Source organism: Barbus barbus (genome assembly GCF_936440315.1).
Source record: "Barbus barbus genome assembly, chromosome: 29".
Classification (NCBI taxonomy): domain Eukaryota; kingdom Metazoa; phylum Chordata; class Actinopteri; order Cypriniformes; family Cyprinidae; genus Barbus; species Barbus barbus.
Window position 1 is genome coordinate 19,528,587 of NC_136757.1, and position 13,514 is coordinate 19,542,100.

The 13,514-nt window shown below is 35.7% G+C and overlaps 1 protein-coding gene and 1 long non-coding RNA gene across 3 annotated transcripts; both read left to right on the top strand.

Annotated features, from left to right (window-relative positions):
• Positions 1-298: 298 nt before the first annotated feature.
• On the top strand, positions 299-1,944 carry LOC306849065. Of its 2 annotated transcripts, none has more exons than XR_013782297.1 (5): positions 299-326; positions 413-578; positions 749-911; positions 1,291-1,358; positions 1,629-1,944. It is a non-coding gene; the product is annotated as an uncharacterized lncRNA (long non-coding RNA). The 2 variants fall into 2 exon arrangements; XR_013782298.1 differs by having other exon boundaries at positions 299-335; positions 1,629-1,943.
• A 3,276-nt stretch (positions 1,945-5,220) lies between these two features.
• LOC306849670 (torsin-1A-interacting protein 1) lies at positions 5,221-10,809 on the top strand. The gene is made up of 8 exons (XM_079384864.1): positions 5,221-5,406; positions 6,183-6,299; positions 8,218-8,391; positions 8,488-8,655; positions 8,789-8,896; positions 9,037-9,147; positions 9,335-9,394; positions 9,496-10,809. The coding sequence occupies exons 1-8, from the start codon at positions 5,334-5,336 to the stop codon at positions 10,296-10,298; spliced, it is 1,614 nt and encodes a 537-aa protein (XP_079240990.1). The 5' UTR covers positions 5,221-5,333; the 3' UTR covers positions 10,299-10,809.
• Positions 10,810-13,514: the final 2,705 nt, after the last annotated feature.

The window sequence follows — 13,514 nt, forward strand, 5'->3', positions numbered from 1 at the left end:
ACATGGTACACAAACATAGGAGCTCAATCTTTGGTCAAATAAAAAGAAATGCGCAGATCTGCCACTTGGGGGCACTATACGATTGACAAAAGTATAACTGGGTAAGCTTTGGTCCGATCGACGAGACAGGGGTAGCTGCAGCTTGGAGTAATGGGCGTGTCGAAAGGTAGGGGCGTGTCGAAAGGTAAGGGGCGTGTCGAAAGGTTTCTCATTGGTGAAAGGAGTTTCCTCCCGGCTACTGCGATGGCCAATCAGTAGTAACCATACTTATATACGTCCTTTCCTTTTGCTAAAAAAAATCGTTTAGACTGAAAGAAGATGGGGAGGTAATGCATGTATACCATATCATAATTTGTTGTTTTCTTTGCGTTAGATCTTTCAGCTTTGGTAATTATTTAATTTTTATTGACAGACACATATTACAGTGAGACGAAGCAATGACTGCGTTTGCATTGAAGACTTCAGAGTCGGCAATTTATATCGATGTCCGTTTTGTGCAATCAGAGTTTTTAGACCTGAAATACACAAGATACATAGTCATTTGCAAAGCCACAGACTTCGCGCGGTTCGTCATGAACGTAAGTATAAGTTCAGTTGTGATATGCATGCCTGTTACCTTACAGGTTATAGATAATAATGTGAACGGTGATGTTACATATCATAATTGGAAACTTATGTCAAACATGTTTTGCTTTATATATGAATTTTTCTATTTTAAATGTTTTTTTTTTGTTTATTATTCTTATAGATTTGATCATCTTTGACTGCCACTTGGAATGCAGAAAAAGCAAGCACTTTCACTGCTTCCACTGCTTGCTTACTTTTTTCCATTTCTTGATTTGCTTGCAAACCTAATCCAGGAGATTCCAATGCAGCATTTCTCCAATAATTTTGGAGTCTTTGTGCTCATGGTGAGTTTGGACAGTAACATCAGTTTAATTTAGAAACCAAATAAAAAAAAGGCCTAAACAAGTAGCCTTTGAATTTCAATATGGCCTGTACATTTCTCTGGGGGTGGCTTTTGACTTTTCAGAGGTGAGTCTTCAGATCGTTGTTCAACACATTTGTTTTGCAAGCCAGTATAAAAACATAATTTTAAACATTGTAGTATTTTTTTTTTCAAGACTAACATGTCAAGAATAAAGAAATGGTGGTGTGTACTGCTACTTGAAGACTCAGGGTAAATTCTAATTCTAATATAAATTTAAAGTAATGACATTTTAGCATTTTGTATTTTTTTTTCTCTCTCTCTCTTTCTTTCTCTCTTTCTCTCTCTCTCTCTCTCTCTAGGTCTCCTACAGATTGGAAAAGGGACAGGAAAGATGCTGAGGTTGAAGGCCCATGTGAAGTCAAAACTGGTATGTTAAACAGTTTGAAATATAACTTAAAAATATTTAATAAAAATCCTCAGTCACGTTCTTCTTGCTGTTGTTTATGAAGAAGGAGACAAAGCCTTTCACACTCTGTCACTAGTGTGCAAAAAGTTTAATGAAATGGTTTTCTTAAAAAAGCTCACTTTGCCTGGCTGGACAGTATGTATAAGTATTACCTTATGAAATGAACAAGTTAAGCTAATATCGTAAATTCATTTTTTGCATTAAAAATATATTTTTTCTTTTATCTTGTAGGTATCGTTGACTGGAAGTCAGTCAATCCGGATGTGAGGCAGGAATATAGGGTGGAGTTTAAGCTCACCAGGTGTGATGCCTTTGGATTCCTCTACAAAAACACCACTGGATATTGCGGCAGTGGAAAGAAGGGGGTCTTCACTGCGTTCTATTCAGACAAAGAGTTTGATGGCTTCTGTTCTATGGACTGCTACTACAGTATGAATCAGTGAAGGAATGAGTTTTGACTTGGAACACAAGCCTTTGATGACAAATTCAATTGACGTTTCAAAAAATTAATTGTAAAGATGACAACAAAATAAATGTTTTTTTGGATAAAATGGTGTTCGTTTTTACTTCATTTTATAATTATATGGTGAGTGTTTGATCAAACATATGTATATGTATGCCTTTATACAGCAACATTTGCTGTACCATTATTATAAAAATAACATTTACTTTTAGTTTGTATGTACTTAAAATGAAAGTACAAAACTAGTATGACTTTAATAGTGTCAGGAGACATTTTTATCTTTAAAATAATTAGTTTTTAAGGATTTTATTTTATTATTTAGTTCATGTACAGACATTTCAAGTATAATGCAATAAAAAAACAAGATGAATACATTGTAAATACAGCTCAAAATGTGTAAACCAGAGAATAACAATAACAACTGAAGTATAAAATGAACATAATGCAAATAAATACAAAAATAAAAGTTCATATCAAGAGTTATAGATATTTTCAGAAACTTTTTTTTTGTGATCTCATGTTTGAAATGGTTTCAAAGTATACTGTGAGATCAGTGTTATAAAAGGTAATATAGGAGGGTTTCTTTTGAGTTATATTTGTCTTATGAATATAAAACTTTGCCAAAATAATTTTTTTTGTTTTTCAGAAAAATATGGGTTTTGGAAACAAAGTAAAATGTCATGAGGTTCTAAATTAAGACACATTTGTTTGTCATATCTATTTTAAAGTCAGTCCAAAAAGAAATAGAAAAAGGGCAAAACAAAAATAAATGTTCAATATCTTCAAATGTTGTGTTACAAAAAGTGCATTTATCACAAACAGTATGAATGTTTTTTAATGATTGATCCTAAAAAAGTCGCGGTGGTGATGACGTCATGTAATCCGCGCCATACAGAAGGTTTCTAAGGTAACATACTTCTGAATGTATTCTCAATATCATTATTGCTATTTTTACAGTGAAAGAAATGTATTTGGTCTTGTATAATTATTTGTTGGCCAATAGTGATTAAGTTTATGGCTCGCTTTTGTGCGGATCAGGATGCTTTTATGCGTCCAATTGTAAAGACCTTACGGCACGCCCCATTCCTTTCCGACCTTACGGCACGCCCATTGCTTCAGCCTGCAGTTAACTCTACTTGGTACTTGCGATCGACATGAAATTTGGTATGAGGTGTCTTTGTCCGAAGTGGCACAAATGTACGGAGAATGGATCAGATTTTATAGGGAAAGACAGCCTAGTTAAATGTTTAGCCAGGTCACTCTTGATTTTTGAGCTAATCAATCACGTTAACAACTTTACAGCACTTGTTGTGAATTTCACTGACACTGTAGTAGGGTTGCTTTGTGAAAATCTAAATCTAAATGGTTAATTATAGATCTAGTAAGACAGAAACTCACCTGTTCCCCACTCATATTTGTCTGAAAAGGTAAAGATGTGTTTTGGGTCTTGGGAGACTAGCGTAAATTGACCAACAGCGCCATCTGCTGTTTTGGAAAAGAAAGCTGCTCATGTGAGAAAATAAGCCCGCACTCGTGTGAGAAAATCAAGCCAAGTTTCCTCATAAAAAGGCAAATGAGTCTCACAGTTGTAACACACAATACATATATTTGTCCATACCTCTGCATTTTCTCTCAAAGAGTTTTGTATTTGAAAATCACTTTGCGTTTGTTTGAAAGTCGAGTTTTTCTTTGCAAAGCAGATTGTGTTTATTTGCAAAACACTGGATTTGTTTTATAAATATTGGCACAAAAATCGCTCCATAAGACTGTCTGAGGTATGGATACACCCACAGACAGACACACACACACACACACACACACAACTGGCATCGGAAAGGTGCGCGCCAGGCATAAAAAAAATAGGCTACAGCAGTTCTTTATATTCTGTATTCCGCAATTTGTTTATCATAAAGTGCTCTGTGCTGCAAGACGAAGTGTATTAATTTGTCTGACACTATTTTGGATTTTGGCTTTCGCTTGTACGGTGGCTCTGAATTGTCAAAACACCTTCTCAAAGCATCTCAAAATGCTTTATACGGATGCGAAAAACGCAAAAAATCGAACCCGATCCGAATTTTTTTTTGACGGACGAAAATTTCGGAGGCAGTGTGCAAACGTGATTGACAAAACGTGAAGTCTTATTTATTTTTCAACGTGCGAAAATTTCGGCCGAAAGATTCGGACTCAGTGTGCAATGGCCTCAACTATCTTTATGTCTCGTGTCGGTTTCCATTTAGTTCTGTATTGTCCTTATTTGGTATTTCCTGTCCTAGTTTAGTTAATCATCGTTTATTCCATTCACCTGTTTTGTATTAATAATCTCGTTTGCTCTTTTGTGCTTGTTCATTTATAAATCCTCAGTTCTCCCCTTGTCTTTGTCTTGGATTAATGTTATTTAATGGTCTATGTGTGTTTTTGCCCAATAAATACTCCTTTTGTCTACTCCTTCGTCTTTGTGTGCTTGCTACAACCACAAAACCGTAACACTTTATCGATACAATCCCAGAAAAATCAATATCGCACACCCCTAGTACTGACACGAAATGATTTGCAACAGTCGCTTTGTCATGTCCAGTGTAGACAGCCTCAAGCTGTTGGTTTATTTCCCATTTTTTTGGGTAGTAGAAGTTATGAATGGCCGGTAACTTAAAAAATTAGTAGCCAAATTGGCTGGTGAGTGAAAAAGTTCATTTCAATCCCTTAATAATCATCATGAAAAATCATGATCGGTGCCTAAATAAAAGTCCTCAAATTGGAAGTACAATCTGGGTTGTCTTTTTCTATCAATTCTTCAATAGGCAGATCTTGTCTTTCATAAAGGCTGGGGTCAGGGACCTTTTGCTTAAAAAGGTTGGTGACCACTGGTTTAGATTATGTGCTTATCCGTGTGCCTGTAGACAGTATTTGTTATCTATCCAATTTTCATACAGATTGTCTCATAAGTGTGTACCTGTTATGCTATTATAATATTGTCATTGCAATATGATATAATATGCAATAAATTGCAATATATAAATATACAGATTGACCTTGAAGTAATTCTATAGCTCATATACTCAAGCTAAACAGTGTATATTTTAAAAGTTTAGCCTAGTTAGCAAATACTTCAAAAGGTTATAACAAGCATCTTAACCTACTGAGACAAAGAGGGCAGCTTTGGGAAGTAAATCTTTGCTCTGTATTGTGTTATTCTTTTAATATATTAATTCAATATATTGTTTAGTGTAAATATTTCATTAAAATTTATAAAGATTTCTTCTAAGATTATAAATAAAGTTCAAAATGTATAGTTGCTCTCTATTATGTCTATGGGTACACAGGCTAACTGTGAATGTCAACTATTTCCGGGAGAGAAGTTGTGTTCCACTGATGTCGCTCCGACGAAGACCATCATTAATGTTCCGTTTTCCGGTTTCGGCTGCACAGGAAAAGTAAAAAGTTTGATAAGAAGTGGTAAATAATATACATAAAAAATGGACTCCGGTGATTCTAAAAAAGATGGACCTACAACTAGGAGGAGAAGCGCCAGACAGGCATCCACGCAAGGTTTGACTTTCTAATACTCTTAACGTGGCTTAATGTAAAGTTACTACAACAATGTCCATTAAGAACCAAATACTATTTACCTGCAATGAATACTATCTACTGGCAAAAGAGCGAATCCGTAATCCACGGCGAAAGACTATTTTTATGTCAAGGGTTTCCTTTCCATATAGAAACCGACTCGCTGCTTGCGTTTAGATTAACGTTATGTGCATATCCGTGTGCTGGTAGTGTAGACAATATTTTATTATCAATAAATGCTAAATTAATTATTTCTAGGTCAATATCTCCTCCGTACGTTACGTTTCTTTATATGATTACTTTAAACCTGCAATGTTCGTACACACCGTCTCATGAGTGTCTGTATATCATGCTATTAATAATACGGAGAAAAATGTAACGTTACTTCTAAAGCTACACTCTCTTTCTCTTAGTAGATTAAGATGCTTATAACCTTTTTAAGTATTTGCTAACTAGGCTAAACCGTTAAAATGTCCACTGTTAATTTGAGCATATGTAATAGTTCAATTATTTTAATATATATCTTAATATATCGTTTAGGTAAACATTTCAATAACATTTTATAAAGATTTCTCTTATTAATAAATTTCACAATGTATAGTTGCTAATGTCTGTTTACTTTAAAATCATTCATTTTCTTGTCAAGATTATACGCTGTGTCGGTTTCAGCTGACGCACAACAAGCAAAAATACTTAAAATCTTATAATTTTTTGGCATATTTCTGTAAGGTAGTTATCCAGTTCCTCTTCTGTCTTAGCGTTATATAGCGAGGATCTTAAACCCAGACCCCCAATAAAAAGAACCCGGAGAATGAAGGAAGATGCAGCCAGAGCTGTCAGTGGATCCAAGAGTCTCACTGAGGAGGATGACGATGGTATGTCAAATTAACTTTTAAAAATTCTGTCTTACATTTTGTTTTTCGGCCAAAACATCTTTTTACATTTTGTTTTTCTTTTCAATTGCTAACAAGTGTTTACCAGTTTCTAAACTCTTTACACAGCAACACCCCTACATCACACAATTAGCCAAATAGTTAATTTTCTGGCAAAAACTACATTTTGTTAAATGAATACAAACTCTGCATTTCAAAATGCTGAATACCTTTTTCTACATATACTAACTGTATCAAAACAAAGCAAACCCGATTCAGCCAAAACATTAGCACTATAGTTTTCTATCCAAAACAGGAACATATAGTCAATTATAGCGCATATACTGTCAAAATGCTAACAATTCATGGCATTACAAAAACTGCATTACGTTTCATGTTTCAGTTCGACCTGTATAGAACAATATGAGATCCATTTAAATAACAATAATTGTAATAATAATAATTCAGTCAGCTGAAATAAATTTTAGTGTGTGTGAATGTGTGGATTCATTTTGATAGTATGTGTACTGCATAGTGAAGGAGTCACCAGTACTTTATGGAATGTAAAAGAAAAGTGACAGAATTGCTGCTGTAAAAGCTTTATTGGCAAAATGAAATTGCTGTCAGTGGGAGAAAAAAACACCCCTTTTCCTTTTGCCCCCTACCTCTCCTTCTCCTTTGTCAGAAAGTCAGAAAGAGTTTTATTACCATACCAAGTATGTTTACACACAAGGAATTTGACTTGGCGATGGGAGCTTCCACTGCAGAAGAAAGTGCAAACAGACATGATAGTGCAGACATACACAGGAATTAGAAGACAAATATAAGAAAAAACAGAAAATTAAATAATGCACTATACAGTTGGGCAAAAAAGTATTTAGTCAGCCACTAAAAATCAGATAATGTGATTTCCTGCATTCTTTCCCCCCATTCTGTCTCTCATAGTTGAAGTGTACCTATGATGAAAATGACAGGCCTCTCATCTTTTTAAGTGGGAGAACTTGCACAATTGGTGGCTAACTAAATACTTTTTTGCCCAACTGTATATTTATTTTCGGATTCTATCTAATGTGCAAATGCGTCAGTTGTGATGAACAATATATTGGTATGAATGTTCTAATTGTTCAGGCTGAATATAGCCTGTGGGGAAAAAAAACTTCGAAGAGGGAGTGGGTTGGGTGTATGGGATCCAAAGTGATTTTCTTAGCCCTTTTCCTCACTCTGGAGATGTAAAGATCTTAGAGGTTGGGCAGGGGAGCACAGATAATCCTCTCAGCAGTCCTGACTGTCTGTTGTAGTCTCTTGATGTCCGATTTGGAAGCTGAACCAAACCAGACAGACCTGGTCCAACTACTTCTCTCCCAAGTCCAACCAGTCCTCTTCCTCGTCCAACTATTCCGCGTCCAGACATTCTTTCTTTTTCTGCTCCTCTGTGTTGTTCTGTATTGTTTTGAACAAAACCAATCCAGCGAGTGCCTTTTTATTGTGCATGGCCATGTATGGAAAGACATGGAATTATTCATTAAGATTGGAATCAGCTATTTCTCAATTATTAGTAATTAAAATAAGTCTTATCAGCTCTTTTAAGCTGCTGTTGTTGCAGAAGTAGAGGCGTTACACTATATTTAAAGTTTGGAACATTAGGTCTTCATTTCTGTCATGCAGTGTTTAAGCATTTGTAAAAAAAGACCCATGATTTTGGTATGGGGTAAGCTTGTGTGAAAAGAAAATGTAAGCATTTTAGAAACATTGTGTGAAAACAACATGAATTGTGTTAATGGTATGGTCACAACGGACAGATGTGCTAATTGTGTTTAGAGTTTTGAAAATGTGACTACAGATTAGACAAAGGGCATGTTAAAAATGGAGAAAAACTGTATTGCCAATGTTTATGCATTTTTTTTTTATTAAACCAAACCAGAATCACCTATTAAGAAGCAAAAGCTTGAAGAGAAGACAAAGGATATAAATGAGAAAGGTGATGGATTAAACCAAACAGATGACACAGATATGGAGATGGATGAGAAAGAAGACCAGGCTGAAGAAATGCTCTCAGATGAGGAGGGCGAGCTGGACCATGAGTCCAGATTGAAAGGTAAGATTCTGTTTGAGGAATAAGCATAAGTGTTATAATATTAAATATCAATTAATATTAAATGAGGGTGTTATTTTCCTCCTGTGGGTTTCTCAGCCCAGCCTGGCACAAAAGAAACACATCCTGCCCATGTAAGGGAAGAAAATCTGGAAAGTGAGTGGAAAGTGTCACTCAACAGACAAAGGCCTATTCATCTAAATACTATGGTCACTGAGATACCCAAACCCAAAGCAGAAAATTACAGACCAGTCACAAAATATGGAGGTTTGTTATCATTAATAAAATTACCTTTTGAATCACAACTGATGCATACCACATTTGCAATTAAATGGGCAGGGGCTCAAGGTGCCTGTCCCCTTGTGCACACCGCTGCTCACAAGCATCTTTTTCATTGCAGATGCCTCTAGTATGGGTGCTGTTCCATTGGAAAATCAACAAGAGGTGTATAGATTGAGAAATAGGAATAAACTGAACTATCAGTATCCTGTAACAGAGAAACACAAAAGTTTGTAAAACATTTTCATTGTATTTTTATTATATAGATTACAGTAGCCACATTTGTTCTGGTAAAAGTCACATTCTTACTGTATATGTTACAATTTTTTCATTCATTTTATATAATAAAAGTTTGTGTTCTTACTATAGATCCCCCTGGTCTTGGGAATCAGAATAGATACTTACCATCTAAACCCCAGAACAGTTACCCAACAACTCAACTGCCTATCATAAGTCAAATCGCTCACCACAAAAACACAGGTAAAAAATATATTTAGCATTTGTCACTTTTATTACTATTTTACTTTTATTACTATTGTCAATTTTATTACTAAAGATATATATATATTCAAAAATGTCACATTAATAGTTTTGTCTTATGCCTGTAAAGAAAAATACATAATATTTAAGAAATTGTAGATCATAATTCTTTTACTTTTTCTTCAAGAATTTAAGAGTTTGCAGAAACCAGTCGCCTCAAAAGCAAGTCCAGCCTCCTCCTCTAGAGGTATTTTCAGTCCTTAATCCATTCCTTTATTATTAAAACAAACAGATTTGTCTCACATCCACAGTGTTTTATTAATTCAGAATTTCATGGGTTTTTTTAAGGCTGGACGTGGTACATTTGCAAGCTTCTTCAGTGGTCTCTGATACTGACAGGATTGCTGGCTTTGGTCTTTTTTGGCTTTTTGGCCTATCAGAAGTTCTTACGCTCCTATTTGCCTCAAACTGATGTGGTTCATTCTAAAACAGTGGAGAAATTTGATCCAGAGTTAACAGCTCTACAGGCTCTTTTTCCAAGTCAGCGCTCTGTGTTCTGGAAGAGGAGTGGGAAACATCTTAAGCGTCACCTTGAGGCGATCAACCCCACTGAACCGGTCAGCGTAATTCTGACTGCTGGCCTTCAGGCTGAAAGGACGTTGGGCTGCCTTGCTCGAAGCTTAGCCGGGGTTTACTCGGCTACCCATAACGCTTCAATCTTAGAAATCAACGGGACCACAAAAAGAGCACAAGACAGTGACCAGGTCAAGCTGGAAATTGATGAAGAGCTGAGGGAAGCGTTTGAAGGTGATAAACCTGCAGCTGTTGTGCACCATTTTGAGGAGCTCCCTCCTGGATCTGCGCTCATATTCTATCGTTACTGTGACCACGAGAATGCAGCTTACAAGAAGGTTTTCCTGGTTTTCACTGTGATGCTTTCGGTGGATGAAATAGCCTTGACGGCCAGTCTAAGTGCAGTGGAGGACATGGTACATGACCATATAAAACAGAAGTTTGTCATCTCAGACAAATCCACTATGTTTAATCAAATGGATGTGGATAAACTGAGTGGACTGTGGAGCAGAATTTCTCACCTCATCCTGCCAGTGGCTGCAGAGGAGAAAATTGAACAGCAGGGATGTGGAGCCTAACCTCACGGAAAATCATAAGATTTTATTACTGTATTGGACTGGACAAGACATTTTGTAGAGTTTTGAGTTTAACTGGTTTAGGTCATTGATGCACAGACCACAGAAATGTACATAGAGGATGTTTATTCCAAAGAGTTTTTAAAAACAAAAAAATTATTTGTTTATAAATGTTTTATACAAAGGTTTTTTTTGTATTTGCTAAATTTGGTTCTTTGTTTTCTTTGATAATATGTGTGTGAAGGCAGACACTTGATCATATAATAATAATAATAATAATATTGCATTTGGCATTATATAGTAAGCATTTGGCTTACAATATATATCAGCAAATTAATTGTTGTACATTCCTTCCCAAGGCCAGGTGTGTTAATGATTGAAGTTTTGCACTGATTTTTGAAGTTAAACTCTGAATTGTAAGCTAGGCTCTTTTTACCAATCAAAATTTTGTTTGGGTTTGGTGTTCTATATTTGTGTAAGACTATAATAATTAAAATTTAGTCTATTTCTTTTCTTCTTGTATCATTTTCTTGTCCTCTGGTTAATGCATTTTTGTCATAGTTCCTGTTTTATCATTCAAAAGTTTGGGGTGAGATTTTTTTAAATATTTTTGAAACGCGTCTTATGCAGTTAAAAAAAAACAATGGTGAGTTGGTGTTAAAGATTTTTTTATTACAATCAAAGTTGTGCTGCTTGATACGTTTGTAAATACCGTGTTTTTGAAGGATTCCTTGTTGAATAGAAAGCTTAAAAGAACACCATTTATTTGAAACCACATCCGAAACCGTATCGTGCAGTCTGGTAAAAAAAAAAGTTACAAAATAGTGCCTGGGTTACTCAGAGACTTCAGATCCTTTTTACGGTTTTGTAGAATGTACACTGTAAAAAAAAAACTAAAAAAGTTGAGCCAACTTCAAATTAATGCAACCAGCTTTTTGCAGATTTTTGAGTTCTCTCAACTTATTTTTGTTGGAGATTCTCAACTTTTTGTTGTATAAACTTACAACAACAAGTTGAGAAAACTCAAAAATCTGCTTGAAGCTGGTTGCCTTAATTTAAGTTGGCTCAACTTTTTTTCTTTTTTTTTACAGTGTATGAGTTACAGTTGTTAAACAGTGTTTTTTTTATGAGTTATAGTTATTAATCAAACTAATTCTTGATTATTTATTTGCATCCATTATTTGCAATTATTTGTCTCTTTGAAACCATGAGTTTAAATAGAATTTACACTTATCTAGATTATTCCAGATGTTGAGATTATTAAGTGAAGTATTATCGTTTGTAACGTGTACACCTAGGTACTTAATAGTGTCTTTAACAGGAATATTGGGTAATTTATAAATTAATAATTTAGAAATTGATGCATAATTACATGCAAGTAAGCCTAAACCAAACCCTAATCCTAACCATATAGTAAGTAGTTAATTAATATTACCCAGTACTTAAATGTATATACTGTAACAAGAACTCTTTATAATAAAGTGTAACTGAATATTATTAATATTTGACAGAGGAAAGTTATGAGTTGGTAGTAATTCACATTTTTTAAGATTTAATTTTATGCCAGATGCCTTTGAGAAATACTCTTTTTGGAACTTGGTAAATGATTTTCATGAATATGGTTGTGTCATCTGCCAATTAGCTGATGACTGCCGCAAAACTTTCTATTGCTCCAAATTATGTCAGGCTCATCACTGGAGTAGACACAAGAAAGACTGCCAGCAGAAAGGGCATGCCGATGTGAAAGAATTAAGTGCCACAATGAGAACAAATTCAAACAAATAACTGAGCATGGCCGCTTTAGTGGGAAAACAGTGTCTCATTGACTGTTATATTCAGGGAGTTAAAACAACAGCATTGTGGGATACTGGATCTCAAGTTTGTATCATCGATGAGTGGTGGAAAAATTAAATATTACCTCATGTGAGGTTAAAATAATCGACGCACCTGACACACTTCAAATAGTAGCAGCAAACGGACAAGATATCCCTTATGTTGGGTGGATAGAAGTCACATTTCAGTTGCCAGGAGGAAACAGTGACCGCATAGATCCTGTCATTCCTATGCTGGCAACAAATGGGAAACACCTCTCCCATCCCATCATTGGTTACAATGCAACTGAGTTCATAGTGACAGACAATACAGGTGAGATCCAGCATGTGAGGAACAGTTAAAGAGATTAGTGAATATGGCTTTCCCAAGATTAGAGATAAATCACATTCAAGCTTTTATAGAACTTCTAAAGTCACATGAGTATGTGGTGAGAACTCCCAGAGAGAAGATATTAATTCCCAAGTGTACCTCTTTGCAGGTTGAGTGCCGAATGAAGATGAGCCCATTGAAGGAGGACACTACTTTGATGTTTTAACCCGATCTTGATCCCAAATGGGTGGAAGGGCTAGAGTTCCAGGAGACACTTTTAAAGGTTAAGAAGGGGGCTCCACCATACATTGCACTTGATAGGGCTATCACTATCCTCCGAAAAGAGCAACAACGGCTCAACCGGAATAAGGTGTTCAGATTTAAGTTCAGAGAATAACAAAAGACTACGCTTAAACTTCAGCTTAAAGTAAAGATTTAAGAGCTCAAAGTAAAAGTAAATAATTAACAATAAAAAATATATAAGTATAAAAATAAAGAAAAATATATAAAATATGATAAAATAAATAAATAGATAAAAAAACAACTCATAAGTAAAAGTATTAAAAAAAATCTTACACTTATTCAAGCTAATCATTTAGAAGAAACAGTTGCTTGTTGAATAAGCATTGCCAACATGTTAAGTGTTGGCTAAGTCTTTAGCGGTCACTCTTTTACCCTCAATCACAGCAAACCGTGAAAGCCAGCTTTCTTTCCTTCCCGTCTCGCCTTCTCTACCGTCGGCCACAGGAGAGATCTTGCATCCTTGTCTTTCTGCGAAAGATCCTCGAAGATCTTGGTCTTCTGTTCCCTGAGAAAGACGGATGTTTTGGCATCTCTCCAAACTTTGTCCCGCTGCGACGAGAGGATCTTTCCGCAACAGAACGAGGTCCCAGCCTATGAGCGATGTCAACTCCACGGGGTAGATCTGCATCGATGCTCGGGGAGACCTGGCTGAAGAGGTCGATGATCATCTGCTTTACGTTCTCTCCTGCTTTCTCCGGAATACCAGCGACTCGAAGATCCCATCTTCTCTTGTACGCAGGGGCGTAGTTTGTGGGGTGGGTGGGGGGGAGGTAA